We start from the raw sequence: 19,369 nt of genomic DNA, 5'->3' as shown, positions 1-19,369 counted from the left end.
CAGGAAGAGGAGTCAGTAGAACATGTAGTTCTGAGTTGCAGGAAGTATGGGATAGAGAGAGATGATGAGAATTGATCTAAGGGAGTTGGGGGTGCAGGAATTCACATTAAAAGGGTTGCTGGGCATGGGTGAGAGAGCACAGGTCAGGGTATTTTTAGCTTTCTTAAGGGGTACAGGGTTTTTTTTAATAGGATATGATGGATAAGCAGGAATAGGGTACTAGGATGGCCAGAGATGGGAGGATAAAGTGTAGGTTAGTGTGTGTGTGTGTGTGTGTGTGTGTGTGTGTGTGTGTGTGTGTGTGAGAGAGAGAGATTGGGTGAAGGGATTTGGAATGTAAGTCTATTATACACTCTGGAGCAGAAGGTGGCGGTGATGCACCACTAAGCTGGGTGCCAACCGCCGTAAAACAAGAAGAAGAAGAAGAAGAAGAAGAAGAGTTTATTCATCATAATTGGGAGCTTAACATTCAAGGATACACCTTGCATCAAAAGGACAGGCAGGTAGGTGGGGGGGGGGTGCTCTGTTAGTAAAAACTGACATCAAATCCTTTGGAAGATGTAGAATCCTTTGGGTAGAGTTAAGAAACGGCTCCCAAACAGCAGTCAGCATGTGAGATATAAATGTCAAAGGAAAATAGAAAAAGTATGTAAAAAAGGCAAGGTTAAGGCTGATATGCAGGTAGATTGGGAAAATCTGCTTGGTCCTGGATCCCAAGAGAGGGAATTTGTAGAATGCTTATGAGACGGCTTTACAAAGCACCTTATGGTGGAGCCCACAAGGGGAAAGGAAATGCTGGATTGGCTGTTGTGTAATGAACCAGATTTGATTAAGGAGCTTAAGGTAAAGGAACCCTTAGGAGAGAATGATCATGGTAGAATTCTCCCTGCAGTTTGAGAGGGAAAAGATAAAGTTAGGTTATCAGTATTACAGTGGCGTAAAGGGAATTACAGAGGCACGAGAGAGGAGCTGGCCACGGTTGATTAGACGAGGGCACCAGCAACAATGATGGTAGAACAGCAGCGGCTGGAGTTTCTGGGGGAAATTTGGAAGGCACGGGATAGATACATCCCGAAGATGAAGAAGTATTCTAAAGGAAGGGTGAAGCAACAGTGGCTGACAAGGGAAGGCAAAGCAGAATAAAAGCAAAAGAGAAGGCGTACAATACAGCAGGAAGTTAAAAGATTGGGTAACTTTTTAAAACCCATAACGAGAGAAAAGATGAAATATGAAGGGAAGCTGGTCAATAATAGCAAAGAGGGTACAAAAAGAGAAACGGGAGAAGATATTGAACTGATGCTGAAGAGATAGTAATGGGGCTAAAGAAATGGTGGATGAACTGAATAAGTATTTTGCATCAGTCAGGGGAAGACATCAGCAGTATGTCAGAGGTTGAAGAGTGTCAGGGAGCAGAGTGAGTGAAGTTGCCATCACTAGGGAGAAGGTGCCTGGGAAACTGAAGGGTCTAAAGGTAGATAAGTCACCTGGACCAGATGGTGTGCACCCCAGGGCTCTGAAAGAGGTGGTTGAAGAGACTATGGAGGCATTAGTAGTGATCTTTCAAGAAAGACTAAATTTTGGAATAGTTCCCAAGGACTGGAAAATTGCAAACCTCACTGTACTCTTTAAGAAGGGACGGAGGCAGAAGAAAGGAAATTACAGGTCAATTAACCTGACTTCAGTGGTTGTGAAGATGTTGGACTCTATTATTAAGGATGCGGTTTCGGGGTACTTGGAAGCACATGATAAAGCAGGCCAAAGTCAGCATGGTTTCCTTGAGGGGAAGTTTTGCCCGACAACTCGATTGGAACTCTTTGAGGGAACAATAGGCAGGATGGACAAAGGAAAATCGGTCGATGTTGTGTATTTGGATTTTCGGAAGGCCTGTGACAAGCTGCCGCACATGAGGCTGCTAAACAAGATTAGAGCTCCTGGTATTACAGGAACGATACTTGCATGGATGGGAGATCCACGATGTGGGGCCGCATGGTAGTGTAGTGGTCAGCCCAACGCCTTACAGTACCACCAACCCAGGTTTGGTTCCCACAGCCGCCTGTAAGGAGTTTGTATGTTGTCCTCGTGGCCGTGTGGGTTTCCTCCAGGAACTCAAATACAAACGTTTGTAGATAGATGGAAAAGATTGGTTGCCTGGCAGGAGGCAAAGGGTGGGAATAAAGGGAACCTATCACGGCTGGCTGCCAGGGATTAGCAGTGTTACACAGGGGGTCAGTAATGGGACCACTTCTTCGGAAATTATATGTCAATGACTTGGATGACAGATTTGATGGCTTCGAGGCCAAGGTTGCAGAGGAACTGGAATTTGATTGTAAACAAGGTGGGGCAGCGGAAACCTGATTGGATGAGGACTAACCAATTACGGGGACAGACTATGGGGGTATAAATGCCATAGGTGGTAAATAGATAGGTGGGGGTCAGGTAGTCGTGAGGAAGCAGGGAGCCTGAAGAACGATTTGGACAGATTGGGAGGATGGGCAAAGAATCGGCAGATGGAGTATAGTTTAGGGAAGTGTGTGGTCATGCATTTTGGTAGAAGGAATAAAGGCAGAAACTATTTCTAAACAGAGAGAAATTTTAAAAAAAACATAATAGGTGCAAAGGGACTTGGGAGTCCTCGTGTAGGATTCTCTAAAGGTTAACTTACAGGTTGAGTCGGAGGTGAGGAAGGCAAAAGTGATGTTAGCATTCGTTGTGAGAGGACTAGATTATAAGAGCAAGGACGTGTTGCTGAGTCTTTATAAGGCATTGGTCAGACCACACGGAGCATTTTGAGAAATCTTGGGCCTCAAAGGGGAAACAAGAGTAATTTTTTGAATTAACAGGTTAATGAATGAGGACTGTTTGATGGTTCTGTGTGGTACTGATTGGAGTTTAGAAGAATGGGGGGGGGATCTCATTGAAACCTATCGAATATTGAAAGGCATAGAAAGAGTGGATGTGGAGAGGATGTTTCCAAAAGTGAGGGAGTCTAAGGTCAGAAAGCACAGCCTCAGATTAGAGAGACATCCATTTAGAACAGAGATGAGGAGGAATTTCTTTAGCCAGAGGGTGGAGAATTTGTGGAATGCATTGTCTTGGACAGCTGAGGAGGCCAAGTCATTGGGTATATTTAAAGCGGAGGGTGACTGGTTCTTGGTTAGTCAGGACATTAAAGGTTATGGGGAGAAGGTAGGAGAATGGGGTTGAGAGGGAAAATAAATCAGCCATGATGAAATAGAGGAGCAGACTCGATGGGCCGAATGGCCTAATTCTTCTCCTACTTCTTATGGTCTTATTGTGTAAATTTATTATCAAAGTACGTATATGAGAAAGAATCTAGTGGTTTCCCAGTGTATAAGATAAATAAACTCTTCTCGGGCTTCCAGCCTGGTACAGCTGTCAATCTTTATAGACGTTTTGATGACAAACTCTACCATCTTCATCAGGGGTGATACCAGGGCATGTCTAGTCTGGTGGTATTTATACCCCCATGTCTAGTCTGGTGGTATTTATACCCCCATGTCTGGTCCGGTGGCATTTATACCCCCATGTCTAGTCTGGTGGTATTTATACCCCCATGTCTAGTCCGGTGGCATTTATACCCCCATGTCTAGTCCGGTGGTATTTATACCCCCATGTCCAGTCCGGTGGCATTTATACCCCCATGACTAGTCCGGTGGCATTTATACCCCCATGTCTAGTCCGGTGGCATTTATATCCCCATGTCTAGTCCAGTGGTATTTATACCCCCATGTCTAGTCCGGTGGCATTTATACCCCCATGTCTAGTCCGGTGGCATTTATACCCCCATGTCTAGTCCGGTGGCATTTATACCCCCATGTCTAGTCCGGTGGTATTTATACCCCCATGTCTAGTCCGGTGGCATTTATACCCCCATGTTTAGTCCAGTGGTATTTATACCCCCATGTCTAGTCCGGTGGTATTTATACCCCCATGTCTAGTCCGGTGGCATTTATACCCCCATGTCTAGTCCGGTGGCATTTATACCCCCATGTCTAGTCCGGTGGTATTTATACCCCCATGTCTAGTCCGGTGGCATTTATACCCCCATGTCTAGTCCGGTGGCATTTATACCCCCATGTCTAGTCTGGTGGCATTTATACTCCATTGTCTAGTCCGGTGGCATTTATACCCCCATGTCTAGTCTGGTGGCAATTATACCCCATTGTCCGACCCTCTGATTGTTTGACCTGGATCCTAGCCAATTGCATAACTAGGGCTGTGGATAGGGCTTTAAACAAAAGGTGGGGGTGGAGGTGGGGGGGGTGTTCAACAGATTGAAGGAGTATTGATAAAATAAAAAAAGAAAAGTGTGGATAAAGATAAAGAAAAAAACAAAAGATAAAAAAGAGAAAAGTAAGAGTGGAGAGAAGAAAAGTCAAATGCAAAAGAGTAAAAGATTACAAGATTTTAAAAGCACAATGAGTGTAAGGGCACTTTATTGGAATGCCTGTAGTATTCAAAACAAGGTCGGTGAACTTGTGGCATAAATCAGTACAAGGGGGTATGATTTAGTGGCCATTACAGACACGTGGTTGCAGGGTGGAGTGGATTGGGAACTAAATATCCAAGGATATCAGGTAATACGGAAGGATAGGCTGGAAGGTAAGGGACGTGGGATAGCACTCTTAATTAAAGATGAGATCAGGGCGATAGTGAGAGACGATATAAGATCTAAGGAGCAGATAGTTGAATCCATCTGGGTAGAGATTAGGAACAGAAAAGGGAAAAAATCACTGGTGAGAGTTGTCTATCGGCCACCGAATAATAATATTACAGTGACACAGGCAATAAACTGAGAAATATCTGAGGCAAGTAAAAATGGAACAGCAGTTATCATGGGGGACTTTAACTTGCATATAGATTGGGTGAATCAAGTTGGTCGAGGCAGCCTTGAGGAAGATTTCACAGAATGCATCCATGATGGCTTTCTTGAACAGCGTGTTATTGAACCTACAAGGAATGTGCTATCTTAGATCAGGTTCTGTGCAATGAGACAGGTAAAATTAGTGATCTTGTAGTTAGGGATCCTCTTGGAAAGAGTGATCACAGTATGACTGAGTTTCCCATACAAATGGAGGGTGCAAAACTAGTGTATTATGCCTAAACAATGGAGGCTACAATGGGATGAGGGAGGATTTGGCTAGTGTAGACTGGGAACTCAGGCTATATGATGGGACAGTTGAAGGCTTTCAAAGAGAATTTTCACGGTGCTCAACAAAAGTATATTCCAGTTAAAAGCAAGGGCAGTAAGGGGGGGGAGAGCCAGCCTTGGATAACTAAGGAAATAAAGGAAGGCATCAAAATAAAAGCTTGTGCATACAAAGTCTCCAAGAGTAGGGGGAAACTGAAAGATTGGGAAAACTTTAGAAAGCAACTAAGAGCCACTAAGCAAACAATACAAAAAAGGAAAGATAGATTATGAAAATAAACCAGCACAAAATATAAAAACAGATAGCAAAAATTTTTATAATTATATAAAGTAGAAAAGGGTGGCTAAAGTGAATATAGGTCCCTTGGAGGACAAGAAGGGGGGAATTGATATTGGGTAATGAGGAAATGGAAGAGGCTTTAAATGGTTATTTTGTGTTGGACTTCATGGTGGAGGACACATCTAACATACCAAAGAGAGATGATCTGGATGTGATGGGATGTAAGGACCTCGATACAATAGCTATCACTGGAGAGGTAGTGCTGAGCAAACTTGTGGGCCTGAAGATAGATAAGTCCTCTGGACCCGATGGATGCATCCCAGGGAACTGAAAGTAATGGCAGAAGTTATAGTAGAGGCTTTGGTGGTGATTTACCAAAATGCTCTGGACTCTGGGCAGGTCCCGGCGGTTTGGAAGACAGTGAATGTTGTGCCACTGTTCAAAGGAGGATGTAGGCAAAAGGCAGGTAACTATAGGGCAACATCAACACTGCCCTCAAACGCATCTCTTCCATTTCACCCACGTCTGCTCTCAAACCATCCTCCCACCACTCTATCAGGGATAGGGTTCCTCTTGTCTTCACCTACTACCACCAGCCTCTGCATCTAGCACATAATTCTCCGAAACTTCCGCCACCTCCAAGGGGATCCCACCACCAAGCATATCTCCCCCCCCACCACACTTTCTGCTTTCCACAGGGATCGCTCCCCACGCGACTGGCTTGTCCATCTGTCTGTCCCCACTGATCTCCCTACTGGCACTTATCCTTGCAAGCAGAACAAATGCTACACCTGCCCCCCTACACCTCCTCCCTCATTACCAATCAGGACCCCAAACAGTCCTTTCAGATGAGGCAACACTTCACCTGTGAGTCTGTTGGGGTCATCTATTGTATATGGTGCTCCCGGTGTGGCCTCCTGTATATTGGTGAGACCCACGTAGATTGGGAGACTGCTTCACCGAGCACCTACACTTCATCTGCCAGAACAAGTGGGATCTCTCAGTGGCCAGCCATTTTAATTCCTCTTCCCATTCCCATTCCAATATGTCCATCCATGGCCTCCTCCACTGTCGTGATGAGGCCACACTTAGGTTGGAGAAACAATGCCTTGTATTCCATTTGGGTAGCCTCCAACCTGATGGCATGAACATTGATTTCTCAAACTTCTGGTAATGCCTCTCCCCTCTCCCCCCCTTCACCATTTCCCATCCCCTTTCCCTCTCTCATGTTATCTCATTGCCCAGCCAGCATCTCCCTCTGGTGCAGCTATATACATAATATAGAAAATAATAATAATAAATAAATCAATCAATTACAATTTATGTACATTGAGTAGATTAAAAAATGTGCAAAAACAGAAATAATATATATTTAAAAAGTAAGGTAGTGTTCAAGGGTTCAATGTCCATTTAGGAATTGGATGGCAGAGGGGAAGAAGCTGTTCCTGAATCGCTGAGTGTGTGCCTTCAGGCTTCTGTACCTCCTCCCTGATGGTAACAGTGAGAAAAGGACATGCCCTGGGTGCTGGAGATCCTTAATAATGGACGCTGCCTTTCTGAGACACTGCTCCCTAAAGGTGTCCCAGGTACTTTGTAGGCTAGTGCCCAAGTTGGAGCTGACTAAATTTACAACCCTCTGCAGCTTCTTTCAGTCCTGTGCAGTAACCCCTCCCTCCATACCAGACAGTGATGCAGCCTGTCAGAATGCTCTCCACAGTACATCTATAGAAGTTTTTGAGTTTTTTTTGTTCAAATCTCTTCAACTCCTAATGAAGTATAGTTGCTGTCTTGCCTTCTTTATAGCAGCATCAATATGTTGGGAGAAATTTCTTTAGCCAGAGGCTGGTGAATTTGTGGAATTTGTTACCACAGGCAGCTGAGGAGGCCAGGTCGTTGGGAGTATTTCAGGCAGAGCGTGCTTGATTGGTCGCAGCATCAAAGGTAATGATGGATTGGAGCTGTGGGGGTGGGGGGGGGATCAGCCATGATTGAACAGTGGAGCAGGCTCAATGGGCCAAATGGCCTAATTCTGCTCCCACGTCTTATGGTCTTGTGCCCTCTTCTCATTCATATCTTCTGGGAGGAGGTACAAGAGTCTGAGGACACAGAATCAATATTTCAGGAAGAACTTCTTCCCCTCTGCCATCAGATTTCTCAAAGGTCACTGACCTTACTATTTTATTCAGTTTTTATGCTATTTATCCATCTCTCCATCTATTTGTTACTGTAGCCTATAGTAACATCTGTGCATCGCACTGTACTGGTGCCAGACAGTAGCGTAGTGGTTAGCACAGCAGTTTACGGTACAGGCGACCCAGGTTCAATTCCCACCACTGCCAGTACGGAGCTTGTACGTTCTCCCCATGCGTGGGTTTCCTCTGGGTGCTCCAGTTTCCTCCCACAGTCCAAAGGTGTACCAGTTGGTAGGTTAATAGGCTAATTAATGGCTTGCTGGGCAGCACACCTCGAGGGACTGATGGAAATGAGACAGATTCTTTGCGTCTCAAAGGCAAGGATTCTGGACACACAGTTTTAACAATAAGGAGTTTATTTACAAGGGGAGAGGAGCTTGGGGTCAACACCAGCGGCTACAATATTCGCACAAACGCGCTTAAGAGTAGACGAGCGTGAGAACAGTCAGGTCAGCAGTACAATACACGGGAAAATAGTGTGGGGGGACAGAGTACAGGTACATATACAAGCAAGGGAAAGGTAACTACAATAACTGCCCCCCCCGACTATGGGCAGGCACGGCTCTCTGCTACAGGGACAACAATAAACACTCCTGAAACCCTATTCAATGCACAGCTCACCACGTGTCTCCAGCACTGTTCTGGTGGTCCCTCAAGGATGGCAAAAAAGAGAGCGAGCCAAGCACATGCAGCACCCTTTATAGGTCAGGGGGCTGGAGGGTCCAGCCCAGGTGATTCACCGGGGGGCCAATGGCTTGGTGCTAGACGGGTTAATCCAATTAAGGTGGCCAATGGTTAAGTGTGCATTGATTAGTTGGGAGGGGTGAAATGTTGACTGGCATGTGGTGTGCCTTCCGATCAGGTAGAGGGCAGTGCTGAGCCGTGACAGGCACCGCTCTCTGGATAAAAGGGCCTATTCCACGCTGTATCCCAATAAGTAAATAAATAACAGATTTTGCAACATATGTCGTTGACTAAGGAATTGATTGTGGACTTCAGGAAGGGGAAGCTGAGGAGAAGAAAACAGCAGTGCTCATTAAGAGGTGAACAGTGGATGGAGGGGTGAGCAGTTTCAAGTTCCTGGGTGCCAACATTTCAGAGGATCTATCCTGGGCCCAACAACAAACTAAATCAAATTATCATTCAGCCATTCATGGATACAGCTGAACGAGACAGTGTTCCATTGCGGCCAAGGTGCAAAACATTCAAAACAGCAAGCGAACATTCAAAATAGCGAGTAACATAATTCAAAATAACAAGCAAAGAAACATATTCACTCAAAATAAAAACATATATATAGTCCAAAACCCTGAGCGACAATGTCCGGCAATGGGTGGTACGGTCTCCCAGCAGTGTTCAGCCTGTCATTCCACCACTTGAACACAGGAGGGCAGCACTGATGGGGGAGGCCAGGCCTCAGCCGAGTGTGGACACCACACTGTAATGCTTCCACGTCTTCTCAGCTGGTCTGCAGCGGCAGGCAAGCCCGCGGCTTGAGGCCCGGTCTTTGCTACCACCAAGGCTACACACCTCCCATGTTGACTGTCTCCCCCCCACACCAGACAAGGTTATCAGGCCTGTGGCAACTGATGTTACCACTGTCCAACAGAGTCTTGCGATCGCAAGGGAAGTGTCCGAGACAATCGTCCACAGTTATACTGCACCAATTCTGATGTTTTCGAGGAGCGGGCACCAACACGGTCTGCAGCAAAACCAGCTTCTCCAATATCCTGACCGGCTCCTTCTCCAGCATTCTGGCCGGTCCCTTCTCAGCCGACTCTGCCTTCAACATCAGTCCAGCTACTCCGATCAACAAACAGCTCACTGATGGAGTAGCCCTGCAGTATCTGAAATGCTTGGAGTGGATTTGTCTTTGGATTGTAAAAAAACCCCCATAAATTTTACAAAGGGAAAAAGCACTTTGGGTTGGCCCCCATGAGGCCACTGCTTTGCACATGCTGCCAACTTACCGGATCTTATTGATGCAATTACAAAAAAAAACACACGACTGCAGCTATATTTTGTTAGGAATTTGAGGAGATTTGGCACGACACCATAGACTTTAGCAAATTTCTGCAGATGTACTGGTGTTGGCACGTGGCCAATGTCGGTGTCGTGGAGAGGGGAGACTTGCAGCATGGGCAACTGCCAGTCTTCCATACAACCTTGCCCAGGCCTGTGCACTGGAAACCTTCCATGGCACAAATCCATGGTCTCATGGATTAATAGACTAATGGATGCCTATTATTAATTACAGATGATGATTATGATTATAAAGACACGTAGTCCTCTTTTATTGTCATTTAGTAATGTATGCATTAAGAAATGATACATTTTTTCCTCCGGTGTGATATCACAAAACACAGGACAAACCAAGACTGAAAAAACTGACAAAACCACATAACTATAACATATAGTTACAAACAGTGTAACAATACCATAACTTGATGAAGAAATCCGTGAGCACAGTAAAGTTCAAAGTTTCTCAAATGTCCCACGTCTCACGCAGACGGGAGAAGGAAGAAAAACTCTCCCTGTCATACCCGACCACGGTCCGACTCTGAGTCATCCGAAAACTTCGAGCTCTGATCAGCTCTCCGACACCAAGTACTGAGCGCCATCTCTGTCCGAACAATTCGACCTCCTTCTCGGTCGCCAAAAGCAGGCAAGGCCGGGGAATTTGAGGCCTACCCTCCGAAAGATTCATGACCACGCAGTAACGACAGCAGCGGATGGTCGTTTCAGAAATTTCTCCAGGTGTTTCTCTGTGCTTTCACGTCCATCTCTGTCAAATCAGAATTGTCCATGGCCCCTATTTAACAGATATGATATCATTTTCACTGGAGAGTTGCGCACCGGAACCAGCTGTACTATGGAGAGCATTCTAACTGGTTACAACACCATCTGGTATGGGGGGAGGGGGGCCACGGCACAGGATCAGAAAAAGCTGCAGAAAGTTGTAAACTCTGCCAGCTCCACCGTCGGCACCAACCTCCCCAGCACTGAAGACACCATCTCTTCATCTCATGCTCTTGATATTTATTGCTTATTTATTTATTTATTGCCGGCTGGTGGCGTGGCAGACAGGTATATGGAGGAATTTAAGGTGGGGGGGTTATATGGGAGGCAGGGTTTGAGGGTCGGCACAACATTGAGGGCCGAAGGGCCTGTACTGTGCTGTACTATTCTATATGTCTATATGTAGTGGCATCAGCGCCAGACTTTGGAGCGAAGGCTCACGAGTTCGAATCCAGCCGGCTCCCTTGCACGCTTTCCATCCGTGCTGGGTTGAGTGTCGAGCAAGCAACTCCACCTCATAAAAATAAGAAAGCCTGCTTAAAAAACGCTGTCAATGACCGTGTCCCGATGACTCCACTCGGAGATAAGAGCTTTCTTCTTCTTCATTTATTTATTTATTATTATTATTTCTGTTTGCATTTGCACAGCTTGTTATCATTTGCCCTCTCTGGTTGTTTGTCCGTCGTGTTGGGTGTGGCCTTTCATCCATTTGATTGTGTTTATACCCACAGGAAACGGATCTTGGGGTTGCCTGTGTTGACACATATGCACTTTGATAATAAGTTTACTTTGGACTTTGATGTTTCAGCTCCAGAGTTCGGGGTTTGGTTCTGGTGCCGTCCCATCGGGAGTCTCTGTGCCTTCTCCCCGTGGAATGTTGGTGCTCCGGTTTCCTCCCCACAGTCGAAACAAGCAGCGGTCATTTGAAATTAATCCCATGATTGGGTTAGGGTTAATCCCGGTTGTGGGGTTGCTGGAACAGTGGGGGTCGAAGGGCAGAAAGGGTCTACTTCGCACTGAATCACTAAATAAATAAATAGATACATGGATAAATAAATAGGTAGTAGATGGATGAAAGGCAATGTCACAAAAAGGCAGTTTTCATTATTCAGCACCCCCCCCCCATCACTCAGGACATCCCCGCTTCTTATTGCTACTGTCCAGGAGGAGGTACAGGAGCCTGAAGGCACACGGTCCACAGTTTAGGAACAGCTTCTTCCCCTCTGCCATCGCTCTTCTGAATGGACCTAACCATTTTTTTTTCTTAAACAGGAGAAAACTTGCAGATGCTGGAAATCCAAAGCAACACAGACACAATGCTGGAGGAACTCAGCAGGCCAGGCAGCGTCTGTGGAAAAGAGTAAATAGACGATGTTTCGGGCCAAGACCGTTCATCGGGTCATAATATTTTTTCTTATTTTTTTACTGGTTGTGTATTATCTATTTAATTCTAAATATCTTTTTTTTGTAATTTATTTTTTACTGATGTTCATCAAACAACATTTCCATAGGATGTATTTCAGATACTGTACATATAACCATATTTGTCACAAATCTCCACATAATATTTATCTGAGGTATACACTTATAGAAAGGAGAGGAAAGAAAGAACAATCAAACGAAGAAAACTATGTACAGAGTAGGGAGTGATGTTTTTTACAACATATTCATTGACTTGTGAGAATAAAATCAGGCCTGAGGTGTTATGTAGTTAAACCATTTTTCCCAGTATGAATCAAATTGTTCCAACAGATGCTGTTATCTTCTCCATTTTGGGAATGTCCATTGTAATTTCCATCCATACATTTAAAGTTGGGCTCTCCTGTGATAACCATTTCCCGGTAATGGTCTTTTTACCAGCCACCAGCAGTATATGCAAACATCTTATGGCAATTTATAGTGTTTTAAATCATGCATTGCATTGTACTGGTGTCGCGAGACGACAAACTTCACGACGTATGCCAGAGATATTAAACCTGATTCTGTACCTATAAGGTAACACGATCTTCGAGATAAAACGTCTACCGATTAAGTAATAAAACTATGCGATCGGCCACCCGCTCAAGGGTCCCGTTCGGGGAGGGAGGCGGGACATGCGTCCTCCGTGCCCGTCAATCATGACGTCGCGGCGTCGCGTCATGCGGTGGGCGGTGACGTCAGTGCATCACGTGAGCGGGCGGTGCTGGGCCGCCGGACGGGCAGGTGGGTGCTCCCTCTCCCCTCTCCCCTCTCCCCTCTCACCCCGACTCGAGCTTGCAGCTCCCCGATTCCCGGGGCCGGCGGGCACATCGACCGCCTTCCCCAGCTAATGCACGGGAAGATCCCGTGGGGGGGAAGGGGAGGAGTCTGTGCGGCTGGGAGGCGCAGTGCGCAGGCGCGGGGGTGGCCCTGCAGCGGGGCGCGATACACGGACGCGCTGTCTAACGGGGCGAGCCACGTCGGTGGTGCATTGACGGGGCATCTGCTGACAGCAGGCGAGGCCTCGGCTGAGTTGCGGGAGCGGAACCCGCTGCAACTGTAGCCTTGATGGGCTGGTTTCCCGACCGCAAGGAATTGTGGGCAACAATCCCAGCATCCTTTGGGGCGGAATGGACCAAGTTCAGTGCCTCTCTCAGCTGATCGAACCTGGGTCTCCGGAGGCCGGAGGCCGGAGGCAGGGGCTCTACCTAGCGCGGCGTCTCCACCCATTCCAAGTGGTATTAAGGCCATTTCCCTCCCGGTTTGCAGCTGTAAGTGGCGTGGGCCTTGGGGGAGGGCAGACATCCTACCCTGCAAATCTCGTTTCAGGGAGATAGCACCACCACCCCCGCCCCGTGCAACCCCGTATCCCCCCTCCAAGGGTGAGTGTATACTGGACATTTGATTATGAAAGAACACAACAATTTATTTGATCACATATTCAAACTATTTACACACACACACACACACATATATATATGTATACTCTTTGTTGAGTATTTTGTTGGCAGGCTCAATGGTAATAGCGAAATGCTAATGCAAAGAGCTTTTCTATTTCTTTTGCAACCTTTCCTTGTACTGTGATGTGGCTTGCTTGGCAGATTTGAGCATTTTGCCGGAAGTCTCAACCTCATAGCAGTTGTCAATGATTTTTTTAATTTTGTAAGGCATCGGATTCACAATTATATAATATTATCATGGAGTTGTTTTTTTTTATTTTATTACAACTTTAAGCAAGTCTACAGGAAGTTTGGCCTCATGATGTAGGACATCAATAGAGTAGTTCCTTAGCAGCTAGCCCGCTAGTTTAAATAACGTTTGCTATGCTAATGAACGAACAACACCTGTTAAACTCACCTCAACATATCTTTTACTGTCATTTAACCCACCATGGGCAATAGAGAAGTCACTGTTGCAAACAGTGCAGTGAGCAACACTGTCATTATTTTTGACCCCTATTAGGCAGGGGTACACTTTAGTGTAGTCTGTGGTGACATACGTTTTATATTTTCTATTTTTGGAACACTTTGCCATGGCGCTGGAGGACACTAAACTGAACTGATGGACAACGACAGAGAGAGAGAGGTCGACTGTAAAGCCCGCCCACAGAGAAAACTGATAGGTCTACTTAGCACAAAGATCTCTCTCTCTCCCCCCCCACTCATTTTCAGAAAAATTGATTTCCAGGATATTGTATATGATTTGTGGGCGTCAGGGAGCTGCTATCAATATGCAGGAGACTCCCGGAATTTCCAGGAGAGGTGGGATGTCTGGGAGGGGAAAGATCTGCTCCCTCTCACACCTACTATATTCCCTCCTCAGGGCTTGGACGTGGAGCGTAGATGGGCAGGAAGCCTGCTGTTGCTGTCGGAAGGACTCACCTGATTCACCAGGACTCGCACACCCTTGGCCTCTCACCCATGGAGGGTGGGAGCAGCCTGACCGGAGACCTCCACCTCTGTTCTGTGTGCGGGCTGGGCTTCCACCGTTCAGCCGAGGCTGAGGATCACATGACTGTACACACCAAGGAGGAGCGGTGGTACGAGTGTAACGTATGCGGCAAGGCCTGGCTCTACCCTTGCCTGCTGGAGGCCCACCAGCGGGTCCACACTGGGGAGAAGCCCTTCGTCTGCCCCGTCTGTGGGAAGGGCTTCACCCAGTCCAACAACCTGCTGGAGCATCAGCGCACCCACACCGGAGAACGCCCCTTTGTCTGCCCTGAATGTGGGAAGTGTTTTGTCCAGTCCTCTGGCCTCCTGCAGCACCGGCGCACCCACACGGGGGAGCGGCCCTTCTCCTGCCCCGTCTGCGGCAAGGCCTTCGCCCGCTCCTCCAGCCTGCTGGAGCACCAGGCCGTGCATAGCAAGGAGAAGCCCTTCACCTGCTCCGAATGTGGGAAGGGCTTCACCCGCTCCTCCAGCCTGCTGGCCCACCGCACCGTCCACACCGGCGAGCGGCCCTTCACCTGCCCCGAGTGCGGCAAGGGCTTCGCCCAGTCCTCCCACCTGATGGAGCACAGGAGGATCCACACCGGCGAGCGGCCCTTCACCTGCCCCGTCTGCGGCAAGGGCTTCACCCAGTCCTGCAACCTCCTGCAGCACCAGCGGGTCCACACCGGCGAGCGGCCCTTCGTCTGCCCCGTCTGCGGCAAGGGCTTCACCCACTCCTCCAGCCTCCTGCTCCACCAGCGCATCCACACCGGGGAGAAGCCCTTCGCCTGCCCCGTCTGCGGCAAGGGCTTCAACCGCTCCTCCAGCCTGCTGGCCCACCGCACCGTCCACACCGGCGAGCGGCCCTTCACCTGCCCTCAGTGTGGCAAGAGCTTCACCCACTCCTCCAGCCTCCTGGCCCACCGCACCGTCCACACCGGCGAGCGGCCATTCACCTGCCCTCAGTGTGGCAAGAGCTTCACCCACTCCACCAACCTCCTAAAGCACAGGAGGGTCCACCAGGGGGCGAAGCAGCCGGCAGACAGAGAGCCTCCCTCCGCCAGCCTGGGGGTGGGGACTCCACCTGGGGACCTAGCCTGCTGAGGCGAGGGGAGGCTCCAGCGGTGTTGCAAATAAATTACAAATCCTGTGCCATGGGAGACAATGATACTCAACCTGATTCTGGTCTCGGTTGCCTGAAGGTCTGGGCGCCCTGTCACAGGAAGGATGCTGTCTGGATTGCAGGGCATGTGCTGCTGGGAGAGGTGGGACAAGCTTGAGTTGTTTTCTCTGGAGGCTGAGCGGAGACCTGATGGAGGTTTATAAGATTACGAGAAGCGTAGATCGTCAGGATCTTTTCACAGGGTAGAGGTGTCCCCCCCCCTACCTCGTTTCCATCCCTCCTGCAGAAGGGTGGGGGTGGAATGTGTTTACCAGCAGGAGAGACCGATGCTCAGGTTGGAGGCTACCCAGACGGGATATAAAGTTGCTCCTCCACCCTGAGGACGGCCTCCCCTTGGCGCAAGAGGTGGCCGCGGCCGTGTCCGAGCGGGAATCGGAATTGGAACGGCTGGCCACTGGGAAGGAGTCACGCTTCTGGCGGACGCGCTCCCCCGATTTACGTCGGGTCTCACCAATGTGGAGCAGGCTGCATCGGGAGAACCGACTGGCCTGTAGCCTTCCCTGGGTGCCTGGGTGATTCGGGTGTCATCGAGACGCTTCTTAAGTGCTTTCATGGACTTGGCTTCTGTCAGTCCCTCTGGCAGTGCGTTCAGCTGCTCACCAACACTCCGGGTGAAGGAGAACCCCACCCCCACCCCAGATCCCCTCAATCTTTTACCCCCTTGCTCTGTATCTGTTTCTGTGCTGTGAGACTCACAAATAGCATTGCAGTTACAGAGAAAGTGCAAGGGCTGCAATGCAATAGACTGGGAGATAAAGAATTCATTTTCAGCATTCTGGCATTCTCCCCTGTCTATATGTCTCTCAGTTTTATGTACCTTAATTGTGTCCCCTCCTAACCTCTGCCTCTCCTGGGAGAACAAACCAGCCTCTCGTGTCTCTCCAGGAAGAATCGTATTTCTTTGATGTGCTGTGACTTCACCAGAAGAGTCGGGGGACAGTGGAGGGTCGCTGAGCAGGAGGAGATGTACGAAGCCTCTGCTGTCAGAGGGACACAGGCAGGGCTGTCGACCAGCATTGTAACTGCTTCTTCCTGATGTAAACTGATGGCCACGGTTCTGAATGAAACCTGGATCCTCCCTGTGAATAAACTCATCGAAACCATGACATGACCGCTGACTTGTTCTGAGAGAGTGAGCGTGGCGTTTCCTAAACGTGCGGAGACGATGCCCTTTCTGGTCTGGGTGGTTCTGCTGGGAATCCTGCTCCAAGCCGGGGTGTACCTAGAAATTGGTTTGGTGGGAGCTGGGCAATGGTGGCAAGTTTTACCCAGAAGGCCATGCAGTGCAAAAACTGCCCTATTGATCCAATGAACACTGACGAAGCCTTCCCCTCCCCGAACATACAACTCTGAAAAGTCAGAGGAAGGAATAAGACAGATTCGGGAAAAATTAGTCATTTAAATTGGGTTTATTGTCATCACAGGTACTGAGATACTGTGAAAAACTTAGCTTGCATACAAATAATTTCATAACAACGGTGCTTTGAGGTAGCCCGAGGAAAAACAATAACTGCAGAATAAAGTGTTACAATTACACGAGAGTGCAGTGCAGGCAGGCGATGAAGTGCAAGGGTCAAATGAGAGGGTTGTGAGGTCAATAATCTTGTCTTATTGAATTGGAGAACTATTCAGTCGTCTTATAACAGCAGGGTGGGAGGCGTGCTTGAGCCTGATGGAACGAGCTTCCAGGCTGTTGTTTGTTCTGCCCGATGGGAGAGGAGCGAAGAGAGAATGTCCGGGGTGGGGGCGGCCTTTGATTATGGCTGCTTCACCAAGAAAGCGGGGATTGCAGAGGGAAGGCCATGGAGGGGAGGCTGGTTCCCGTTATGCGCTGAGCTCTGTCCACAGCCCTGCGGTTTCTAGTGGGTTCGGGCAGAGCAGTTGCCGTTCCAAACCCCTGACGCAACCGGATAGGATGCTTTCTGTGCTGCATCTGCAAAGATCGGTCAGCTCGGCCTCCCGAGGAAGATGGCGGGCTTTCTTTCCCGTGACGTCTGTGTGGTTCGTCCAGGACAACTGCTGGTGATGATCATACCCGTGCAGCTGAAAGTTCTTGGCCCTCTCGACCTCAGCACTGTTGGAGCAGGCGAGAATGTGTGTGACAGGAGCCCGGGACAGATCCTCTGAAATGGGAACTTGGGGCTGCTCACCCTTTCCAGCACTGAAGGTGACTTGTACCCGAGTTTGAGGTTAGAAAGCGTACTATCCGATAGAGACCCTTACAGACCATCCCAGGGTTACGAACTGCCAACTTCGGGACACCCCGACTTACAAGCGAGCTCCCGTTAGTAAATTCAAGAGTCCCCCATTCCTACGCACAGCAACCGGCTTCCCTCCCTTTCTCGCTCCACTGCCGTTAAGATTCAAGGTTGTTTTGTGTCATCTCCAGCACACGAGTGCAAAAGAGAATGAGATCATTGTTATTCCAGATCCCCTGCGGGCACAGAAAAGGCCACGATATGATAAAGAAAGCGGTTATAAATAAAAGACAATGAATGTAACTACGTGAAGTGGATTTATTGTATGTCCATAAAGCGGCACCTGTACATAAGGTGACTGCCGGGAAGTGGTAAAGTAGTTTGGCTAAGTTTGGGTGGTGGTGCTGATCTGTCTTGCTGTTTCCTTCTTTGTCCTTCCTTATCAGTCTGATGCCAAACATCACCGTGGAGTTACAACTCCACTCACTGGCCACCTGACCGCTTGTAGTGACCCGGTTAGCTCCTACCTGAGGTATCTGCGGCACCTTGGCCGATTCGGTATTTGCATGAGCGAGCTGCTGTACTGGCGCACCCAACAAAGTGACCTTTGCACGCCTTCTGACTCGTGAGTGAAACCATGAGCCGAACAACAGGCCTCGTTCAGTACTCGGGGGCTGGGGTGGGGGTGAGACAGAAATACTGACGGGTGAGAAAGGGGAAGTGCTCACTGACTGGCAATGCAGAGATAGATACTGTTCACTTGCCGACATTTAGGCCCGCGGCTAAAACGGCAGACTGTCCGGGTAGTGAGTGAGGCCGTGACCTTTATATCAGAAAGTAGAGAGAAATCATTCAGGAGGGTCTTGCTGTAACTGGGCGCCGGAGGGGCTTATGGAGATGGGGAATGGTTGTAGGGGTTGGAAGAGGTCACTGGATGGGGGGGGGGGTGTAGTAGGTCACGGATCTAGAGGCCTTAGAAATGGGGCAGGGTGAAGGAGGGGAGGTGTTCACCCATACAAGGAGCACAGTAGGGGCAGGAGGTGATCAGAGGTGGGAACAGATGTGGGGGTCGGACAGTCTTACAAGGGGGGAGGAGGTGTGGAGACGGTTACAGATCAGAGGGGTTGCAGAGTTTGTGGGCGGGGGAGGACAGCAGGGTTTATTGAAAAAGGGAGAGGTCTTGGGACTGGAAGGTGGAAAAGAAGGGGAGGGAGGGGTCAGAGATGGTAAGAGGTGCAGGGGTAAGGTGGCAATGAATGGGAGTGGAGGAGGTCACAGAATCATGGACGGCTGTAGAGATTGGGCTCACAGAGACGGAGGGATGTAGGGGGGGTCACAAAGACAGGGAGTGGTGTGGGGTGGAGGAAGTTGCAGAGACAGGAAGGAATGGAGGGGCCAGAGGAGCTATCAGGCGAACAGCAGTGTTGGGGCCGGAGGGGATCACAGAGACGGTGAGGGAGGTGTGTAGGAACCAAAAGATTACGCAGATTGTGAGCGGTGTAAGGGCTGGAGGGGATTACAAAGAGGGAGGGATGTAGGAGTGGAGGGCTCACAGAGATGGGGAGGGTTTGAGGGTGAAGGAGATAAGAGACAAGGAGGGGCACAGATGGGGAGGGGTGTAGTGGCCGGAGGAGGTCACAGAGACAGGCAGGGGTGTACG

The 19,369-nt window shown here is 48.8% G+C and overlaps 1 protein-coding gene across 1 annotated transcript in view; it reads left to right on the top strand.

Annotated features, from left to right (window-relative positions):
- Window positions 1-17,992, top strand: part of LOC134352703 (zinc finger protein 208-like) — a 62,339-nt gene extending 44,347 nt beyond the window's left edge. The window contains exon 3 of the mRNA XM_063060102.1: window positions 14,500-17,992. Within this exon, the coding sequence (XP_062916172.1) occupies window positions 14,500-15,432 (933 nt within the window). The 3' untranslated portion in view covers window positions 15,433-17,992. The remainder of the gene's footprint in view (window positions 1-14,499) is intronic.
- The last annotated feature ends 1,377 nt before the right edge of the window (window positions 17,993-19,369 follow it).

This window comes from Mobula hypostoma, chromosome 10 (assembly GCF_963921235.1).
Source record: "Mobula hypostoma chromosome 10, sMobHyp1.1, whole genome shotgun sequence".
NCBI classification, from domain to species: domain Eukaryota; kingdom Metazoa; phylum Chordata; class Chondrichthyes; order Myliobatiformes; family Myliobatidae; genus Mobula; species Mobula hypostoma.
This window is presented reverse-complemented; position numbering and strand designations above follow the sequence as displayed.